Below are 19,846 nucleotides of genomic sequence, written 5' to 3' on the forward strand. Positions count from 1 at the left end.
CAGAGAGAGAGAGAAACAGTTATTTTCCATTCTTATCGGAGAACATCCTATTTAAAAAAAAAAAAACCAACAGGCAAACATTAACTTTTGTAATAGTAATAAGCTTAATAGCAGTAAGAAGAATCCCTGGAGTTATACCAGATCCTTGGTATCAAATTGAACAGAATCTTTTAGAAGAATTTTGATTTACTCCAGGGGATACCATCAAAGCTATTACCCTCCTCATCTTTGCCACCATATCAATCAAACTTTCATATGCAATAGCATCTCCATGGAAGAGATGTGACAAAAGCTCAAAATGAATAGGCAGCCCTTCTGTTGCTAGACAATAAAGTATCCCTCTCCAATTCCAGCAACAGACCAGAGATGCATCCACTCAAAGGTATCAGGTTTTATCCTCTCACATTCATTCAGCAGCAAAAAAAAGGCAATAATTAGACTTCCTTGGCCCTCAGTAACACCATGATGAAGGAAGTAATTTGGATTCTAACAATGAAGATAGCAAAAACGTACTTTTCTTCCCTGCTTTATCCTGAATTACTGTCTTGATAGGATTCCTTCTCTTTCACCTTCACAGTAATCTACAGGCAAAACCCTCCTGCCACTGATGTTGAGGCTACACTCATTTTTACACTCCTGCTACATAGAAATATAACCAAAGATCAAACTGCAACACAAAAAAAATCCCATCATATCCCAGTTTGAGGCAATGTAATGAAATTACTGCTTAAGAATACAGGGAATACAGCATTTACTAGGCCAAGGGTTAAAGCAGTAACTTTTCAACTATTCTTAAGACTCCCTATGGGCTGTGGATAAAGGCAACAAAATCATGTAAGGAAGGGGGTGGTGGGGTTGAAGATGCCTGGTAAGGCAGAGAGGACTCAAGAAGCAAAGCCATCTGCTATCTGGCCAGGTCAGCCTCAGCAGGATCTGGTGATGGCTCTCCCAGCATGCAGAGAAGACACCTGGTTCCTTCTCATCACCATAACCCGCCTTTCTGCTGTGCCTGCTTATTGGAAGTCTTCAGATACAGCTGCTGGAGCAAAAACAGTTCCAAACCCTACACCTGGGAAAAAAAAACCCAGAATAAAAAAAAATTTATCTAGTGGATTGAACTGCGGTCTGGGAACCGGGAAGCCACACTGCTATCAACATGCCTCAGCACTACTCGGTGTTTACACCACACTTCACCAACCTTTCACAAGGTTCAGAGAGGTTAAAACACATGCCCATGGTCACAGAGCAACCAGGAACAAAATCCAGGATTTATAACCCAGGTCTACTGACTTCTAATCTGTGTAGGACTCAAAGGGCACTGCAACATCTCTTGTCTCGCATCAGACCTGACCCACTGCTGAATTTACGCAGGGGCACTGCTCACTGCATCCCATTTGAAGAGTTTGCCCAACCCAGGCACGCAGCCCCCGCGCTGTTAGCTTGCTTGCATTTGATTGCTGCATTTCTAATTTGGCAGCAAAGCCAATCTATCCTGGACCGACTCTTCTCAAATAGCTACCCGTCTGGCACTGTATCATCTAAACAATTTATTTTCAAATTCAATTCTCCATTTCACTTTATTGCTGTCAGAGCAATCTGCATGCATGGAGAGGGGGTATTAAAAAAAAAAAAATCTTCACCATGGCAAACCCTGTGGAAAATAATTCTGGGAAGACTGAGTTTCCCAACACTGCCGTGCCTATGTACATAAGTGTGTGCATCCGTGTGCACGTGCAGGATTTCCTCTATAAAACTAATCCTCCAGAACAGGTGGAGATAATCTCATTAGGTGGTTTTTAATTAGAGGCATGGCTAAGAACAACAATAACCACCAAAGGATGGATCTCGAGCCCTGGCCTCAGATCTGCATTGGTACAACGCTAGGATCCCAACTCTTGGAGCTAATGGCAGTGGAAGACTCAGCTACCTGGCTTGAGCAGTTCGTTATGCTTTAAAGATCTTTGAAAATTAGATTTAAAAGCTTCCCCCCCGCCATTCCCCAAATGCTCTGAAAGGTATTCTGCTCCCACCATGGGGACATCAGTCATGTCTGCCTTTGCTGCTTGCTAAAAACAGGATATTTCTATTGATTGGAAGAGATGAATAAAACAAAAAATAGAACCTTAAAAGCAATAAAATGGCAGGATCCAGTACCAAGATGGAAAAAAAAAAAAAAAATGTGTTTATAATGAAGTGCCAGGGAGGTAATAATTCAGACAGCCAAGACACAAGAAGGCTTATTTTATTACAGACTAGAAAACCCAGCCATTTCGGCCCCAAACAGGCACAGCAGCAACCTCAAAGCACGCAGCCTGTGGAACACGTCTGGCCACAGCAGTGGCTCCTGGTCCAGCTTCTTGTTTGGCTTTTACCAGAGCTGAGGTTTTGCTGTAAAGTTCCCCTTCAGGTTTCTACTTCCCTGCGGTCAATGTTTAAAAGCAGTGTTTTGGCTCAGCCTGCAGGTTTGCAGGCAGCAGCAGGTCCTGATGATGTGCCCATTGGGAAGGCAACAATCCCAAAAACTCCGGCAGCTGCCCACACCAGGTACTGCAGCCAGTCCCCAAAAACTGAGTAGAAAACAACCCTGGAAACACACTGGGCAACAGCAAGAACTAAACTGCAACCTCAAAGTGAGGGAGCCAGCAGGAAAAGGCCTGACCCTGAAGGAGACACAGAGAGGGCAAACCTAGACTAGTAAAGCTAGATAGGAAAAAAAAAAATAAAAAAAAATTTCAAGATAAGATTGCAGCTTGGGCTGCCTTTGAGCTGAAAATAACCTGCCCTAACCCTTCTAAGAGCATAGAGCCCAGGTGGCAAACCATAAAAGATAAACATGGGTTTTCACCAGATTCGGATCTTGGAGACCAACATGCCAGGTGGGATAGAGGTGACAACTCCCTGAGGACAGCGGCCTCCTTCCAAAATCTTGGGACTTTATAGAGAACCAAAGCTCACCAAGGCCACTTACTGCATTGTCCAAACAAAACGCAGTTTGACCACAAGCATGATGGCTGCTATGGATAGAAGAGAAGAGAAAGCCACTCTGGAGGCAAGGGAGCCACAACACGGCTTTGGAAAACGGGTGTCAAAACACCAGCTGTGGCCCTGACACCTACCCACATCCAGCCCATGGCTACAAACAGACAGAGGTGCTTGAATGGAGGTGCTCAACGTGCTGGGATTAGCAAGCAGCCAGCATTTCAATGGCAGGCTGGATTTCAGCTGTCCAGCCACCGAGCAACTAAGCTGGGCTTTCTAGGGGTTTGCCAAACCTCCGTGGCTACACAACCAGTACTGGTGGCAACCCAAGGCGGTTTGCAGAACTCAGCTTGCAGCCGGCTTCTCTCAGCAAGAGGAAAACAATGGTGACGCAGGACATTTCCAGACTCGTTGCTATTTCTGCTATAGCCGAGTGGCACATTTGTACAGGCCGTTATTCAATTTATACACAGCACTGTAGTAACTGTGAAAGCCAGGCGCATAATTTTATACCTCAATTATCTTAAAATCAGGTTCTCAAAGCATCATAATTATGCTCCAGAGTCAATATCCTGCTGCGATGACTCAGGTCCACCTCTGAGCTATTGCCTCAGGCTGTCTGAAGGCACAGCGTGCTGCGTTCACTTCTGATTTTAAAGGTTTCCCTCACAACAATAACAAACTTCCCAAGGAAGCGCCCTTTCATTAAAGTGGGGGGGATTGTTGGGATCTGCAGAAGCTGAACAGATCAAAAGACCCAGCAAAATCTCTCCGTTTAGCTCATGAGCTTGGTGTTTGGGGTTGTCACTTTAGGAGCATCAGGGCCAGCCTCCCTGTTACTGAACAAGGTAGCAGAGGTCTGATGACAACCGACAGCTTGTAATTAAGGAATACGGGTTAGTGCGTGAAGGGTATTTAAACTGTTCTACTGGAGTCCTGGAGGCCAAATCCTGGCCAGGCTCAACAGGCTGGCCCCGAGGGGTATGGAAACCAAGTGTTACAGCAAAAATCCTGGCTCCTTGATGTATCAGTTGGGTCCAGTGCAGGAAAACCACTTGCATTGGTGGGTTCAGGCTACCAAAGGGCTGTTACAGCTCTCCTAGCTGTCACCTCAACAAATGATTTTTGACCAGCTTACATTTTTCATGTCCAGGCTTTTTAGGGCTGGAACAAGCTATGCCAGGGCAGCAACAACCCACCCCATGCCACAGCTGCTATTTCCCATTTTCAACAGGGAAGAGAAAGCCCTAGATGCAGAGAGCAACTATAACGAGCTTTTTCTAGCCTCACACAGGAGGCTCATTTCACACTATTTTAAAGTTAAAAGACTCGCCCTAGGAAGGAAAAAGCCATCATGGAGGATCACACAGCAGCCAGTGGCAGAGGCAGGTACCAGCCCTGGGACTGCAGTCTCAGGTTCTTATCAACCACCGCACACTCAGGGCTGTGCTGCCTTTTGAAGTTGAGAAAAATCTCCCCTATGAACAATCACACTCACGAGCTGAAGATCGATATCCTTGACTCTGTTATTGAACAATTTTCCTTGCAGTATTTTCACATAACTGAGAAATGAAAGATAACTAACAGAAACAACTGTAAGAAAATCAAGCCAAACATGTAATGGCAAAAGGGCAAGCAAAGGCATTTTCTGGAGACCTCACCTACCTCCCTAAAGACTTTTCTTTAGGTTCTCTACATCTCCTTTATCCACCCAAATAGATGCCTCCTTGAAAAAAAGCAGTATCGAAGAGATGCTAGCTTTGGTCCCAAGCGTATCAAACATTTGGACTTTGGGAAGCAACACCAGGCTTAGCAGTCCAGCCACTTTCCCTCTCCTGCAGAGTTGCCTGAAGGAGAATACAGTGCACTCCTACGACCAGAAGCACTGCATACGTATTGCACTTGGATTTATTTATGCCGTTAGAAGCAGCAGCATAAATGTGAAACAGATTCCTAGGACTTAAGTCAGCATTTTTTAAAGGCAGCCTCAACACTCACACCTTGATTAATGCAGCACTCTCCTTCCTGGCCCCAAAGCAGCCTTGCTCAGCTTTATATATCCAGAACATCACTGCTGCAAAGGCCAGTCCCTTTATCTGTCACTCTGATCCCGCTGGTCCATGGTGTCCCTGCCTCTCAGGAGAAGCTGTCCATCAGCATCTGCAAAACATCGTTGTCGAACCCTCCTCAGCCCTTGCTTGCCAGCGTTGCCCACCTGACCCTGGGCAGGGGCTGCAGCACACACAGCTGGTGATCCATCACACGGACCAGCACGGCCTCGTAACTGTGCTGCCCACATCCCGCTGCCCACTCATCAGGAAGCACCGCAGGACAGAGAGGAACTTCTTGCTTCGTGAATGCATGACATTTAGTGCAGTGTCATCTGGAGAGCTGTTCACATCAAAAGGTTAAAAACCCCTAACGTTCCTATTTAGTAACTTTGTGGCTACCATTATTTGCCATAACAGTCAACACTGCACTCGGAACTAATTCTCTCTCTCACACACACGTGATAAACTGAAGAAACAGAATGAGCTTTTTAAAATCAGCAGTTTTCATAGTGTGGGTCGTACCTGCTGACAGCTAAGCAGATTTAAAAACTCATCAGGCTTGGGGGGTGGAAGGAATCAAAAGTTAAAGCTCCTTAAAAGTGCACAGTTCACACGCTCGCTGCTTGAAGGCTACTGTGTCAGTAAGTAACGTTCTTCGTAATCGTACATCTCAATCATGCATCTAATCTATCACATCTTTTTCAAATAGATGTCTTCATGCAGATGCTTACACATCCAAGTTTCAAAATGGAGCTTACACCACATCTGACAATGAATCAACAGCTAATGAAAATTTCCCCACATTGCAAAACCACAATTACCATCCTCCCAGCGCTGGAGTAGCTGCAGTGGACGGCTGAGGTTGGCAGCCGAGCTGGGGGAGCTCCCTGTGCCTGCCTCCTCGGGCTGGCCACAGCCTCCAATACAGGCAGAGAAAAAGGGAGCGGGGGAAGAAGAGGAGGAAAATGCAAGCATGCGTGAAAATAAATTTTCCTCAGGTGTAAACCTCAAGGCAAACTCAAAAGGTATCTCCAATGCAGCCAGCACTGCAATGGGCTGGGGATAAAACACTGCTTGACCAGACAGAGAGCAAACAAGTCGCATGTGCAGTACTTCATCTTTTTTCCATTATTAGATACAATTTGACGTCACTTATAGAATTTAAGAGCTCATTGTAAAGCAGACGTTTATTACAACAGAAGGATGGAATCAGTCCAAATGCAATATAGCTACACTGGAGCTATTAAATCTTGTTATAGTTCACTGGGCAGCCAAATACTAGCTTGAAGCAATGAGAGGGAAAAGGGGGAAGTTAAAAAAAAAAAGTAACACCACACCAAAGCGTGCACACCCCGTCACCACCTTTTCTCCTTAAATATTCCAAGATATTGCACTGTTTCTTCATACTTTCCATTTCTGTTACTCCTTCATCATGTGGGCAGAGGAAAACTTTACTCCCTTCCTTCTGCTTTATAAGTAATGCTGTGGTGCAAGGCAAGCCAGCCCCCTCTATTCACATGCTGACTCCAAGGGGACCAGGCGAAGTCCATCAGCTGAACTTTGGTTGGAAAATTAACGTTTCAAGTCCTGCCATGCCTGGAGGTTATGCAATAATGAACTAATAAAGAAGCCATTAAAAGAACTAATATGCACACTGAAGTCACAGATGAGTTCAGAGGGAAAGACAAATCAACCTCTAATCCTTCTGCTGATGCTAGGAATAAAGCTGAATATTAAAAAGAACACATCTGAAATTAAAGGTTAAAAGTTTCCAAGTGGTCTGCATGAACAGAGCAGCCACAAAATCCAGCATCCCGTGGCCTTGCCACACAGCCAGATCCCTCTGTTACAGGAGCTAAAGGAACTGGGCAGACCCTGCTTTGAACAGGTTGCTCTTAGTCCAAGTCTCTCAGCATTACATGCTGAAAATAGGCAGACATTACACACACACACACACCTAAATACATATAGATGTGCAATACATATTTTATATATAGACACAAATATATATATAGACACATATATACACACAGAGAGAAACAAAAACAAAAGCAGCATTGACAATGTGACAAGTGCAGTGTGTTGGCTGAAAACAGACTGAAAATTCCTGGTGGCTGAGTAAACTACCGTAAAGAAAAATCTATGCAATGCTACAGGCATCCAGCAATGGACAGCATTTTCCTTTAGTTTGTGGCACATCCATTAGCTGCATGCCACTGCCATGCAGAAGTCTGCGTGCTCTGCGGGCAGTGGTGGCAGGGAGATGGGATGCTGGCCAAGTTAAAAAAACTAAAACAAAACAAAACAATTGTATCTAATTTCCTATGTAGCCTCCCTGGGGGACTATTGCTTTCACACTTCACATCTCTGGGTGCTACAGTCTCTCTTCCTGAGGAAGTTCAGGAGGAGAGTGAGCAGAAGCACGCCTGGTGCAGTCCCCACCAGTTGATCAAGGCTTCAGTTGGATTAAGAAATAAAACACCAACAGCAAACCCAACCATGCTCTTAATGTCCTGTGGAGCAATCCTTTTACCTAGCTCATAGCAAAAATGCTGGCAGCAGCGAGGCATGGGAATTCAAGGAGAAAAACAAAGCTCACCAGAGTCAAGGGATGACCTCCCCTGTCTAACTTAAGACAGGATCCACACCATCCCTCCTCTCAATCTCTATTAGTTGCTGCACTGGAAATTACATTCAAGCTATCAAATACCCTCTATTTTTTCCTTTTTTATTACAAGGACAAGAACAGGAAGTCATGAGAGCTCCCACTCTTTAATCTTAGCAGTCACTAAGCATGAAAATAAGAAATTAAGGGTAAGAAACATCGAGAGCAGCGAAGCTGAGGTACAAGAGCTCTGCAAACCACTGGTGACCAGCTCACTCAGAGGGTCCTCAGGCACCCAGCCGAGCACAAACCCAGCCCAGACCTACCATGCTCAGACTTGCTTTGAAGACAAATGGCCTTACAGCTAAAAGCTGCTCAGAGACCAGGACTATATATATAACTATTTTTTTTAAAGAGAAAATTAAGAATGAAGAAAAACGCTTCAAGCTGCAGAAACGAGGAATCTCAGAGTCTCCAGATTGTTTACAGACGTAAAAGGCTTTTATCTAATCTCAGTTATCCTCACTACAGTTCAAGCCCCTCTCTTCTTCTGCTAATCTCAGGAGAGGCAGCAAATGGTTCATTAACCATTTTCTTCCGCAATTCTTCTTTTTCGTGTTCAAAGATGCATGCGATGCCTCTCTCTCGTCTTTCTTCTTCACCCCTTCTCCCACCAATCCTCACCTCTAAGACTGGTATGAGCCACAACAGTCCTGAAGAACAAGAATAGCTTCATGTCTTTCCTATGTTGTTCCTATATCCCAGTACATTTGCCAACAGCATAAGGCAGTTGATGGCCACTCAGTCTAAAACCCATTGCAGTCTTATCTCATCTCCCACAGAACAGCAGCCACACCAGTCATTCCCCATTTTATAGTTTATTCATGGGCCTTTGCACTCATCTTTTCCAAATTATAGCCCGTTTCAGACTATTTCTCAAGGTTATTCTGAATTTTTATCTCCAAATAGCTGCAGATCCACTAAACGTGTTTGAGACACAAAAATGCTATTTTGGGATTTGAGTCTACACTGGACAGACTCTGGCTTGCTTCCTCATTAACTCCCTATCAAACTGAAAGGAGACATCAACAGCTACTCCACTTTTTCAGTAGTTACAGTCTAGATGGAAATAACATTTTATTACCTCACTTATGCAAATATCACGAGGAAAAGGGAATGAACATTCATAGCTGGTTTAAAAAGACCATTTCATGGAGGGAAACACTGTAGGATTGCAAAGTCAGTGTTCTAGCACAGTAATACTTCACACTGCTTTCATTAAGCTGAGATTTGCCTTGCCTAAAGGCAAATAGGGACAGAGAAAGTAAGTCCTACTCCATCAGAAAGAACTTGTAACAACACCTAAAATTCTTGCATGGGAAGCAAGACAAACGCAGCAGTGAAGGCTGATGAATAATGTTGCAATTGAGATTGAAAGTAAGAGGCCATTTTGCACAAGAGCAGTAAATGTTTAATATCTCTGTTGCTTCTTTCATCCATAACACCAACCGATTAACAAGGTTTCTGTAGCTGCATAATTTCTTTGGAGTTTTGATCATGAAAATAATTACACTAAATATTTCATAAGTGCCTTTGAAAGTGGTTGGTTGTTTTTTTTTTTAATAAAGAATCACTAGCTGTTCTCAGATTGCGGCAGGATAATGAAGGTGCATGGATAATCAATAACCATTTTCAGCTCATTATTCAGCACATTTTGGGCTGGTGTTATTTCTTCCCCTCTACCATTCCGCATCCCACATATAGAGTGATGTAGCATTTTTAAACCATCAGATCTTACTGCTCTTGCAAATCATCCCTGATGCTAACCACAACATGGAACCCCCAGCCTCTAATAACACCTACATAATTTATAGGTTTCCAGGGTGTTTTCAGCTAAGCAGATTGCAAGCTGAGGCAGAGGAGGCCAAACTGAACTACATGCCAGCCTGGTGGAGCTTCTTCTTTGGCCTGGGTAACAAATTGCTGGGTACTTTCTGTTGCTTATCCCTCAAGTTTTTAGGTAGTCTAAAGAAGGGTAGAGTTTCTGTTTTAAGTCACTTCAACAGTCCCCAGCTCAAGGGCCACGGGACAGGTAACTCCAGGCTCCTCCACGAGGAGCTGCTGTGGGTCTGGTGCTGCTGATGGGGTCAACGCCTTTGTAGGTTTCTCCAAGACCTGGGGTAATGTCTTCCAGGAAGAAACACCATTGCATTGCTAGTGGTAGGGACTGAATGGAGTCACAGTGGTTCTGATCCAGGAAAGAAACATTTTCATGTGCTGCTGGAAGGGGAGACACCATTCAGTCACGTGAGGATTAAACCAGGAGCCTTCTGGAAGTAGGAGAAAGTCCTCCCGAGAGGAGGCTAACGCCTGCCTCTGCCTCCCCACTGGAGAATACACATTTGCAAAACAAGTGAGGCTGAAGCAGTTTTAAAGCTCTAAAAAAGGGCAGATTTCCTAAGAACTACACAATATTGGTCCACCTAACTATTAAGACCCAAGACTGGCCCCAAGCAGCCTAACCCCAATGCTAGAAGAGTTATTTTTCCATTACGCAGCCAGGAGGGATATACATCCCGGCACATTTCCCCCAGAGTTTGTATAATGACAAAGACAATTCCTGGTGCTAATTCTCCCTCTAACAGTGTGGTGACTCACTGCTGGAGCGCTGCTGGCTGCCAACGCTTTCCTACACTACTGCCCAGTCATCCCCAGGGGTGACAAGCCCAGGACCAGCGCCAAACATCCTGGAAGCTGCTGTGACCGCTGTGCTTGGTGAAATGAGAAGCCCCGAAGCAAGACTAAGGCCTGAAGCTCCATTTTTACTTCTCCACGCCAGGTTAAAGAGCCCCTTTGCAGCTGGAGGGTGTCTCACGTGCTTCTTCCAAACCAGGATGCAATGGCCAGTTGAGGCAATGAGAGACCCCAAGGATACTGCCAAGCGTTAATCCACATCTCCAACTCCCACCTCCCCTGGGAAAACCCCACACTGCCCCAAAAACAACCCTAAGGGACATTGTGATCACTTAAAATATAGGTGAAGCTGGAAACTTAATGCAGAATTTGGGAAGCAGAAAGGTACATGGATAAATCCATCAGACCATGGTGACTTTTCAAGAGCATAAGCAGAGGAAAAGCAGCTACAATGCAGAGACAAGTCTAAGAAAATCAAAACTTTACAATTAGAGAGTGGAGTTAAATTGGAATCTGCTTGAGACATCAGCATCCCCCACTGTAACCCCCAAACTCCTGTAAGGTCCCGATTTATTAGGTTAGCTAGAAACTTGGAAAAACCACACTACTTATCGGTGCCTTTTTTTTTTCCTAAATAACAAGCTTTCACAGCAAAGAAACGGAAGCGGACACAATGCGGGAGGCAAATTGAACATGTATTTTGCAGTTAGATACAGGCTGGAGAGACAAGAGAAAGTGTGGGATGCCCTGCCATATGGCATTGAGAGAGAAAATAGAAGTCAAATTATATCTATACTTCCAATGTAAGCAAACCCTAGAAATGAAACTTTAAAAGCATCCACAACAGATACCTGCAAAGCATTTAAAGTGCTATTTTAAAAAAACAAAACAAACCACACACACACACATTTGGTTTCACCTTCTTACTATTTTTTTTTCTTTTTTAATCACCTCTTCAGCTCCTTCTCTGAATGTACCAACCACCTGCACTCAACAGCCCCAATACTTCTCTACCGCCAGAGCCATCCATCTTCAGATTTCCCACAACAGAGAGGAACCTTCACAAACGTCAAGGCAGAGAACACCTGCAGTAAAGTTAATCATAATAGAACACCCAGGTGCTGAGACAGAATTGGACCAGAGGAGGCTGATTACACTGCAGAGGGTGACACTGTCACTCCCAGGAGGGAAGCCAGCTGCACCTTTGTATATTTAACTTCTGTACAAGCTTTTCTGAACTCAAAGTATGACATATTCCTACATAATGCTTATAAGCCCTTCCTAGATTAGACTCAGGACCAGCTGTATAGTCTTGCATTTGTTTTGTTTTCTTGACATGCAATTCAATTACTATCTCCATTATTTTGCAGAGTTGTTGTGAAACAAGATATGATATAATAGAGAAAGAAAACAGCACCGTGAAAGGAACATGAGCACCTCCAGCCAGCCTGGACACCCTCAGTCCAAAACCCCCAAGTCCCATCAGGGCAGGCTCAAAAAAAAAAAAAAAAAAAAAAAAAAAAAAATTCTCCACAAGCCCAGGACAGCGAGCAGTGCCTAACACGGCAAATGCAGGTACTGGCAAGAAAAGAAGAAATAACGCTATTTGACTGAGTCACCCAACTGAGTAAGCACACGCAGAGCAGAGTGGCTGCTCCAGACCTACAGGAGCAGTAGTGCCTGGCTGGTGCCCAGCTGCACTCCTTGCAGCGCTTGATGGATGCATTAAAGCTTGGCCCTGGCCTCAGGAGCTAGGGCAACTATCATTATCCCTCATTTGCAAGGAAATTATGGTCCAGGGAGAAAAGTTATCTGGCCCAACATCCAAGAGGATTAGTGACGATTAGTGACAGAGCAGATTCAGGAGTTCCTGGGTCCAGCTTTTGCCACAAATTTTTTTTTTTTTTTTTTTTTAAATAAGGGGGGGGAGGGAGTAGGGGAGCTCAAGTAAATGAAATTTCCCTGATAACTAGCCCAATTCTGCAAGAATAAAATGCAAAAGAAATTTTAATTCTTACCAGCTGACTTTGGAGCTATCAGTAATTTTTGCAGAAAATAAAATAATTCCTGGAAATTGTCACAGTTAATAAATCTCTCCAAGGACCTCGAGGTTCTCTTCACACATCCCACCCCACCTCCTGTAGCACACAGACATGCCCTCTTCCTACAGGAAAGCACCTGAGAGCTTCAAGAACTTTTCTGGTTTAAGTCTGGGTAGATCCAGATTTGCTTGAAGCAGTAACTTGAATGAAGACTGGCAGAGCAACCCAGGCAGCCTGCACCGTGTGTGGCTTTATAACACTCAGGATAAGCACAGCCACAACGAAATGCTCAGCCCTCCCTCTTCTACAAGGGCTACAGCTCTCTTGACTGTTTCTACAAATGACAAAGAAAGAAATGAGTCAAAAATCAAAAGATGCTTAAACCTTCACTTAAAGCAGTATCCTCAAAACCCTGTGCAAATAATCCTTGCTGTGGATAACATTATCAGATGTAATTAAGCTGTGCTCTGAACCCAACAGTGGCAAGAATATCTTGGGAATAGCAAAGCAAACTAACTTTTCAGCTGTCAAATCCACAAGACAAAATTCTGAAGCAATTCATTTGGCCTTTTATTATTTTGCTGTCAAACCACTCCCATAGCCTCTCTCCACTGCCACCAGTTTCAAAAAGCCAAGATCTGGCTTCACTCCGACTCCTCTCCAGGACACTATTCTCTTTCCTACAGAGAATTTCTGGACATAACAAAGCGTTCACCAGCCCTAGACCACATATTGTGGTTTCAGCCCAACAAGGCAAGCAGAGAGTTTTCCCAAGGGTGGATATCCCATGTTCCTTGAGGACTTGTGGGGAATTCTGTGTGGTTTTATTCCTCAAAGTAAATTTGATTCCAGCTAAAAATTAAACTTCACAAGTCGGGGTGTCCTGTAACAAGGGATCATTCTCTACACATGGAGCAAAAGAAAGCAATTTATGAGGGTCAAAATGAAACACACAAAATCTGTTTCCTGACTCCAAGGCCGGTTCAAATAAACTTTTCCCCTCTGTTCCCCACCAAATATCCAAATTGTATCTGCAGTGTCCTTTTTTGAACTGTCCGCTGTAAGAAAGCATTACAAAAGCAAGTCCACAAAGGCTATGGCACACAGTTTTCTTGTTCATTAGATGCGCCATAGGATGGAAACCTTGTTCCAGCCTGACAACAGCAGAGGAAGCAAAGCACTGAGCAGAAAGTGTCAAACCCTATTAGTTCAGATTTCAGGGACAGCTCTGAAGGCCTTGATCGAGGGGCACACTTTCCTGTCCTGTCTTTACAATTCTCACTATGGTCTGGCCAGTTGTTTCACACCTTGAGAATTTCTCCATCCTCGCTGCTGCAGCTTCAAGTGTCAGCTATCAGACAGCAGGAGCGCCGCACGGACTTTGCAAGAGCCACACATGCCCTTCGTTAAAGGGCATTACAGCTGTATTTATATCTGACATAAATCTGCTTTGTAAACAGTGACCTGATTCAGGATCTGGACTCATCTTAGACGGCAACATCAAGAGCATACGTGTATGCTGGCCCCTAATGGACAGCACCAGACCTGCCTGACCAGGAGAGAAGATGCTTCCCACCCTTCCTCGCCTGCTGCAAGTGTGATGGCATCTAAAAACCTCTGGAATTGGCAGGTGGAACGTGACAGGGGGAAAAAAAAAAAAAATATCACCAAAAGCTGGAGGTTTTGGCATATCCAGAAAGCATAACAGTGCCTTGCAGGTAAAGGAGCCAGAGGGCTTGAACATTTCAACTTTGGTGACAGCATGGCATGAAGAAGAGCACAATTATTCTGAACGATAAAAGTTAACTGCATTTTACAGGTAATGTAACTGTCCGAGGGAAGGTTAAGTTTGGACAGCTTAGTCCAAAATTCACTGCAAGTGCTGGCTCACAATCAAACCCGAAATCAGTAGCTGAAAATAATATCCAAGTTCTCACTCCAGGCACCAGCCTCTGTTTCTCATCTCATTTCTATTTTTTTATTTGCTGCCAATTCAAAATGCTATGACAAAAAAGTCAGCCCATTAGACTTGTTCTTAGAAGCCTTAAGCTCTTACATATGAAGCTGGCATTATCAGAGCCCCTCAACTGCAGCTAAAGTACATAAAGGAAGCAGTCATGACATAGCTTTATACAATTTAATCTGTATCAGGTCACTACAGTCAAAGAAGTGTTTTTCAAAGTGTTAATTAATTTTTAGAAGAATGGATTAAAGGGGGGTCTCAATTAATAGAATACTTTAAGGAGACAAGCTAGAGAGGATTGTCCATTTTATTAGTATAGCAATTTAACAGCTATTCAACATCTAATAACTTCTCATTAAAAGTCAACCCTCCCCCTTTTCCAGCTGATTAGCTACCCATTTGTCAGACACAATACAGCTTCATTAGCCTAAAGTTCAAGTTCTGCTTTTCCACAGATTTGCTTTTATTTTGCTTATATCAGTAAGCTAAAATCCCGAATGACAGCAAAGTCCAAAAATCAATAACACAAATAGTGCATTAGCCTGTCACGAATTCTGGCTGGTATTTTGCTGTAGCATCCCCAACAATACCAGCTGCAATAGCACGTACAGTGAGCCACTGCAAGAGCCAGGTAGGAAACCCCCAGGACTATCTACACAACACTGCCCAAACGCACAAGGCGAAGGCTCGTCCATGAGCTGTACCTCATCTGGAAGAGCACACCAATGATGTTTTTTCCCCAAGACCTTTTCCACCCAAGTACTACCCAGTAGCACCCCATAGCCTGCCTGGAATTGAAGGGTGTTATTGAAAAAAGGACATACAGCAATTTCCACTTTTACCAAGAGGTTCAGTTCTTACTACAACCTTGAAATTTCAGATTAAGCACAGTCTTCACATACCTAACGTGCGAGGAGACACATTGTTCCGGGTGGTCATTTTAAGCAGCAGGGATATGCTCAACCCGTGCTGAGGCTCCAGGGATGTCTGAGCAGGGCTGGCTGATGGTGGGAGAACTGCTGCAGGTCAGATCTCAGGCAGGATTGCAGGGGCAAGCCCTGGGGTAGGGCACCAGCAACATGCAGTCCTTAACGCCTCTAAAGAAACGTGTACCTAACCACCTTCTGAACGCAGGCAAGAAAGGCGTTAGAGAAAAGCTCCTGTCAGGGCAACCCTAAAATAAGTCACTAAATAAAACCAGAAAAGCCCTATGACTCCAGTGGGAAAGACTGAGCTCTGCCAGGCGGAGAGGCAGGCGCCACACGAGCACAGTACGGCAGCAGCCCCACGCTCGGTGTTTGGCCTCATTACTGCGACCTCAGACCTCGGTGCAGAAGGACTCTATCTGCATGGATTTCACTGCAGGATCAGAGCTCTAGCAAGTCCATATAAAAAGATAACAGAAACTGAAAGAGGTTACAGCTAAGGCTAATACCACCCAAGAGCTAAAGCAAACAAAAACATTCCAGTCTATCAGCTTTATCTGCAAAGACTATTCAAGCTACTCTTAAGACTGTAACAGCCATATGCACAGGCTTTAATAAAAAAGGGACACCTTTCCTCCAGCTCCTGCTGTTGCAATTTTACAGATGTCAGCAGAAAGGGAAGTTCAGAATATATAAGGCATCAGTTTTCCAAGAAAATATTTATTATATGTCATGGTTTAACCCCAACCAGCAACTAAGCCCCACACAGCCGCTCGCTTGCTCACTTGCCCCCGGGGGGATGGGGGAAGAGAATCAGAAGAATTAAAGTGAGAAAACACATGGGTTGAGATAATGACAGTTAAATGGGTAAAGCAAAAGCTGCGTAGGCAAGCAAAGCAAAACAAAGAATTCATTCCCTCCTTCCCACTGGCAGGCAGGGGTTCATCCATCCCCAGGAAAGCAGGACTCCATCACGCTTACTTGGGAAGACATCACTCTGAACATCCTCCCCTTCCTTCTCTTTCCCCCAGCTCTATGTGCTGAGCACGACATCATACGGTGTGGGATATCCCTTTGGCCAGTTGGGGTCAGCTGTCCCAGCCGTGTCCCCTCCCAGCTCCTTGTACCCCCTCAGCCTGCTCACTGGTGGGGGGTGAGGAGCAGAAAAGACCTTGGCTCTGTATAAGCCCTACTCAGCAGTAATGCAAACATCCCTGGGTTATCAGCAGTTTTCAGCACAAATCCAAAACATAGCCCCATACGAGCTACTATGAAGAAAATTAACTCTATCCCAGCCAAAACCAGCACATCATGTCACACGAGACCAACATTTTTAGCCAACTTGGCAGAAAATAGACAAGCTGCAAAACTACCCTAAAAATACCAGTCATGATAATTACAGAAAAGAAAAGCAATGCATAAGCAATGGCAGCACTAACAATCTATACGTTTAGTGACACCCTGCTAACAATTTTTTTTTATTTATTATTACATACACCACTTCTAAAAGATTGTCTCAGTTGCTCTGCTGCGCAATTTAGGTGTTACAGTTTTACATTAAGCCATTAAGATACAAGCCAAGCTCATTCCAGATTGATGCCTTATGGCTTCATCTGTGTGATTTACTAATGTATTTCTCCCTCTCCACCTCTCTTCAGCACAGTACCAGGAAGTTTCCAAATTCTGGAAGTCAACTACCCCCCAAAAGACACATTCATTATGCTCCCAGCTGCAAGTAGGGCACCAAGCAGTGATGGGATGAAGAAATCCTGGAGAGAGATTAGGAAAGAAAAAAAAAAAAAAAGACAAATTGCCATTGTGCATCAGTTCCATGGTCCATCTCATCTGGTGTGGTGTGAGCGCTGTGCAACGGGTGCTTTAAAGGACACCCATAACTCTCACTAGCCGTTAGTTATATTGCCCCTGACCCTATGGGAAGCCTCTCCAAACCCCAGCCTGCTAGAGGTAGGGCTATGCCTCAGTATAACATGCAATATAAAGCTCTGGTTCCCACCAGGAGTGGGAATGCTATCTGAGGAACAGCAAGGCAGCTGGAAGGAAAGTGAATCATTATTTGGGAACTGAAGAACTTCAGACCCGAGGGCAGACCATCAGCTCACCCAGACTGACAGCTCCACTGGGGTGGCAGCTCGCATTAGAGAAGCTGGCCAATGTCTCTGACCTCTACTAGAGGCAATTCCTTGCAAAAACAAAGCAGGAAGGAGCAGAAAAAGGTAATTTGAAATTGTGCTTCCTGTGTGAGGTTAAAGTAAGAGGTCCTTAACCACTCTCCCATTTGCTTTTCCCCTGAAGATGAGTGCTGCATACCATAGCCTGTCTGCCCTGCTGATGTTTTCCACTCATTCACTGTAACTTTAGTGCAGTTATACAGACAAAAGATCAGACGAGAGAAATGACCAGGGAGGGGAAAAAAAATGGCATAAACAATTATGTAAATCCAGGACCTTATCCTCTCTGTTCCACCACTGAAATACAAGCTTTTGCCAAGAACCAGCTACTCCTCCTTCCTCAGGACAGCACTATTCAGCTTCAGTATTTTTAATAAAATTGATGAAGACCAAGAAGATCCAAAAGCTAGTAAAAAGCTTAACAGCTTAGCCCCAGGCTAGAGGTGGAGAAGCGAGAAGCTGGCTGATGGGCCAGACAGGAGCTGCAGGCGGGTGAGATGCCTCCCTGACGTGCTCTGGTGGCAGTGGCTCTTCCCAAGGCATGCCAGCTCATCCCATACCAGCTCCTGCTCCCGCAATGAGTAACTGCGGGGCTTGCAGGAGTCAACAGTTGTAAAAGAAAACTTACTTTCGTTACTAAAATCAGCAAGGGTGACTCACAATAGTTTCGGGGAGCCTTGTTGATGAGTTTCATTGTCATGCAGTCACTTTCCACCTTTAATTTTCAAAAATAACCTGAGAGACAATAGTGACAACAGAGCATAATAGCCATAATTAGCTAACGCGAGAGAAAACTTCCAAGTTCTAAACAAATTGGAATTGCTACTTTTAAAAATGCATTCAAAATGAGTGATGCATGTGATCCCTGATGATCACTGAAATTAGAAGAGAAAAAAAAGAAATCAAGGGGATTGGCCATTATCTTCTGCAAATTCAGCAACAAGATCCCAGTAGCCCCATCAGGAGAAAGAACAGGAGGAACCACTGTTTAGAGGGCTGGCTTCAAGGATGATTTACTGCTAAATACATTAGAAGCATCTCCCACTTACAAAATAAGTCTAACTGTATCAAAACCAAGCAAAATCATTGCCTTCTCAATCACAGGTTAATGGGTTTTTCCCAGCAGGGCTAAAGAAGGAAAAAGACAACTGCACGCTTTGAAAATGACTTGCCAACTAACCAGTGGCTCACTACATACACTTTGGAAAGTTTTCCATCTTACATTTTACACACCTGTAACCACTCTCAAAGTGACTGAAAGCACCAGCAACACTGAGAAGCCAATGTGAAACTTGCTCCATTGACTTGGTCAACGCACAGAGCAATATAGAAAAGCAGAATTGTTAAGCTTGAGGTCAAATTTAGGACAACCACTACTGTTTCTTAAAGCACCAAAGTCGGCTGAAATCTTTATTTAGGAGTAAAGTCCAGTAGCTTTTCTCTGAGTAGGGGATAACATGGAAACTATTCTCCTTGTGGAGTTTATTTTGAGCTGAAAATATTTTCCAGTTTCATACTGACGGACAGGATTGTAACTACATTGTATTACAAAATAATGACAGAATTTTCAAAGCCTGTCATGGGGGAAAGTAAAGAAAGCTACGTTTTCCTCTTTACACTATTTGTTCCTGCAGAAGTTTTTACACTTTCAAAATAAGGTCATGTGCTCCCTTAGCACAAAAGGGCCCAAATAACCAGAGCACAGCTATCTATCCCATCTACCATCCCAGGCAAGATGAGGTAATAAGATTAGCCAAACATTTATAAATTGACCAACTCTGAAGGAGAAGAAAGTAACTTTCTCATATTCCTCTCCCTGACAGTCACCTCCAAGATTTTCAAAACAACAGTATCCCAAACACCTCCCAGGACTGAGCTCCTCTGGGATTTAGGGACAAATTCCTTCAGCCTCTCTGCAAGCCCTGGGTTAGCTTGTCACATTTATTGGAGAAAATGGTTTGCTAAGATGACATGGTAAAAGCATGCATTAATACCTCTAGTTTTATCCACACGTCAAGTGATGTTCTCAAAGACCATTCTTGTGAATGGCTACAGAAACCCTCCTGGGAGAGGCTCTTCCACTCTCTTCACCCAAGCCAACATGCGTTGGGTGCAGCACAAGGGGAGATCACACGGACAAAGTAGATTATTTTCTGTGTTCCTCTAGCAACCTCCATCCTGAGTGGCCTAGCACCTCTTACTTCAGAAATGCTGCCAGACCAAGGGCAACAGGAGCATCCAGGAAGAAAGCTAACAAGCATGAGGAGGTTTTAAAGGTCCCACCCAAAAGAACGAAGTGATTGCAAAGCACGGTATTTGCACCAAAGGCAGCCATCTCTGAAATCCCACTTTGGCCCCTTATTTATGGTTTGAGATGCTCTAGGACCAATGCTTAAG

General features: G+C 44.2%; 1 protein-coding gene across 1 annotated transcript in view; it reads right to left on the reverse strand.

Annotated features, from left to right (window-relative positions):
- Positions 1-15,046, reverse strand: part of PITPNM2 (phosphatidylinositol transfer protein membrane associated 2) — an 84,420-nt gene extending 69,374 nt beyond the window's left edge. Inside the window, 1 exon segment of the mRNA XM_035898545.1 lies at positions 15,039-15,046. Coding sequence (XP_035754438.1) covers positions 15,039-15,043 — 5 coding nt within the window. The 5' untranslated portion in view covers positions 15,044-15,046.
- Positions 15,047-19,846: the final 4,800 nt, after the last annotated feature.

Source organism: Egretta garzetta, unplaced genomic scaffold, assembly GCF_000687185.1.
Source record: "Egretta garzetta isolate BGI_Z169 unplaced genomic scaffold, ASM68718v1 scaffold447, whole genome shotgun sequence".
NCBI classification, from domain to species: Eukaryota; Metazoa; Chordata; class Aves; order Pelecaniformes; family Ardeidae; genus Egretta; species Egretta garzetta.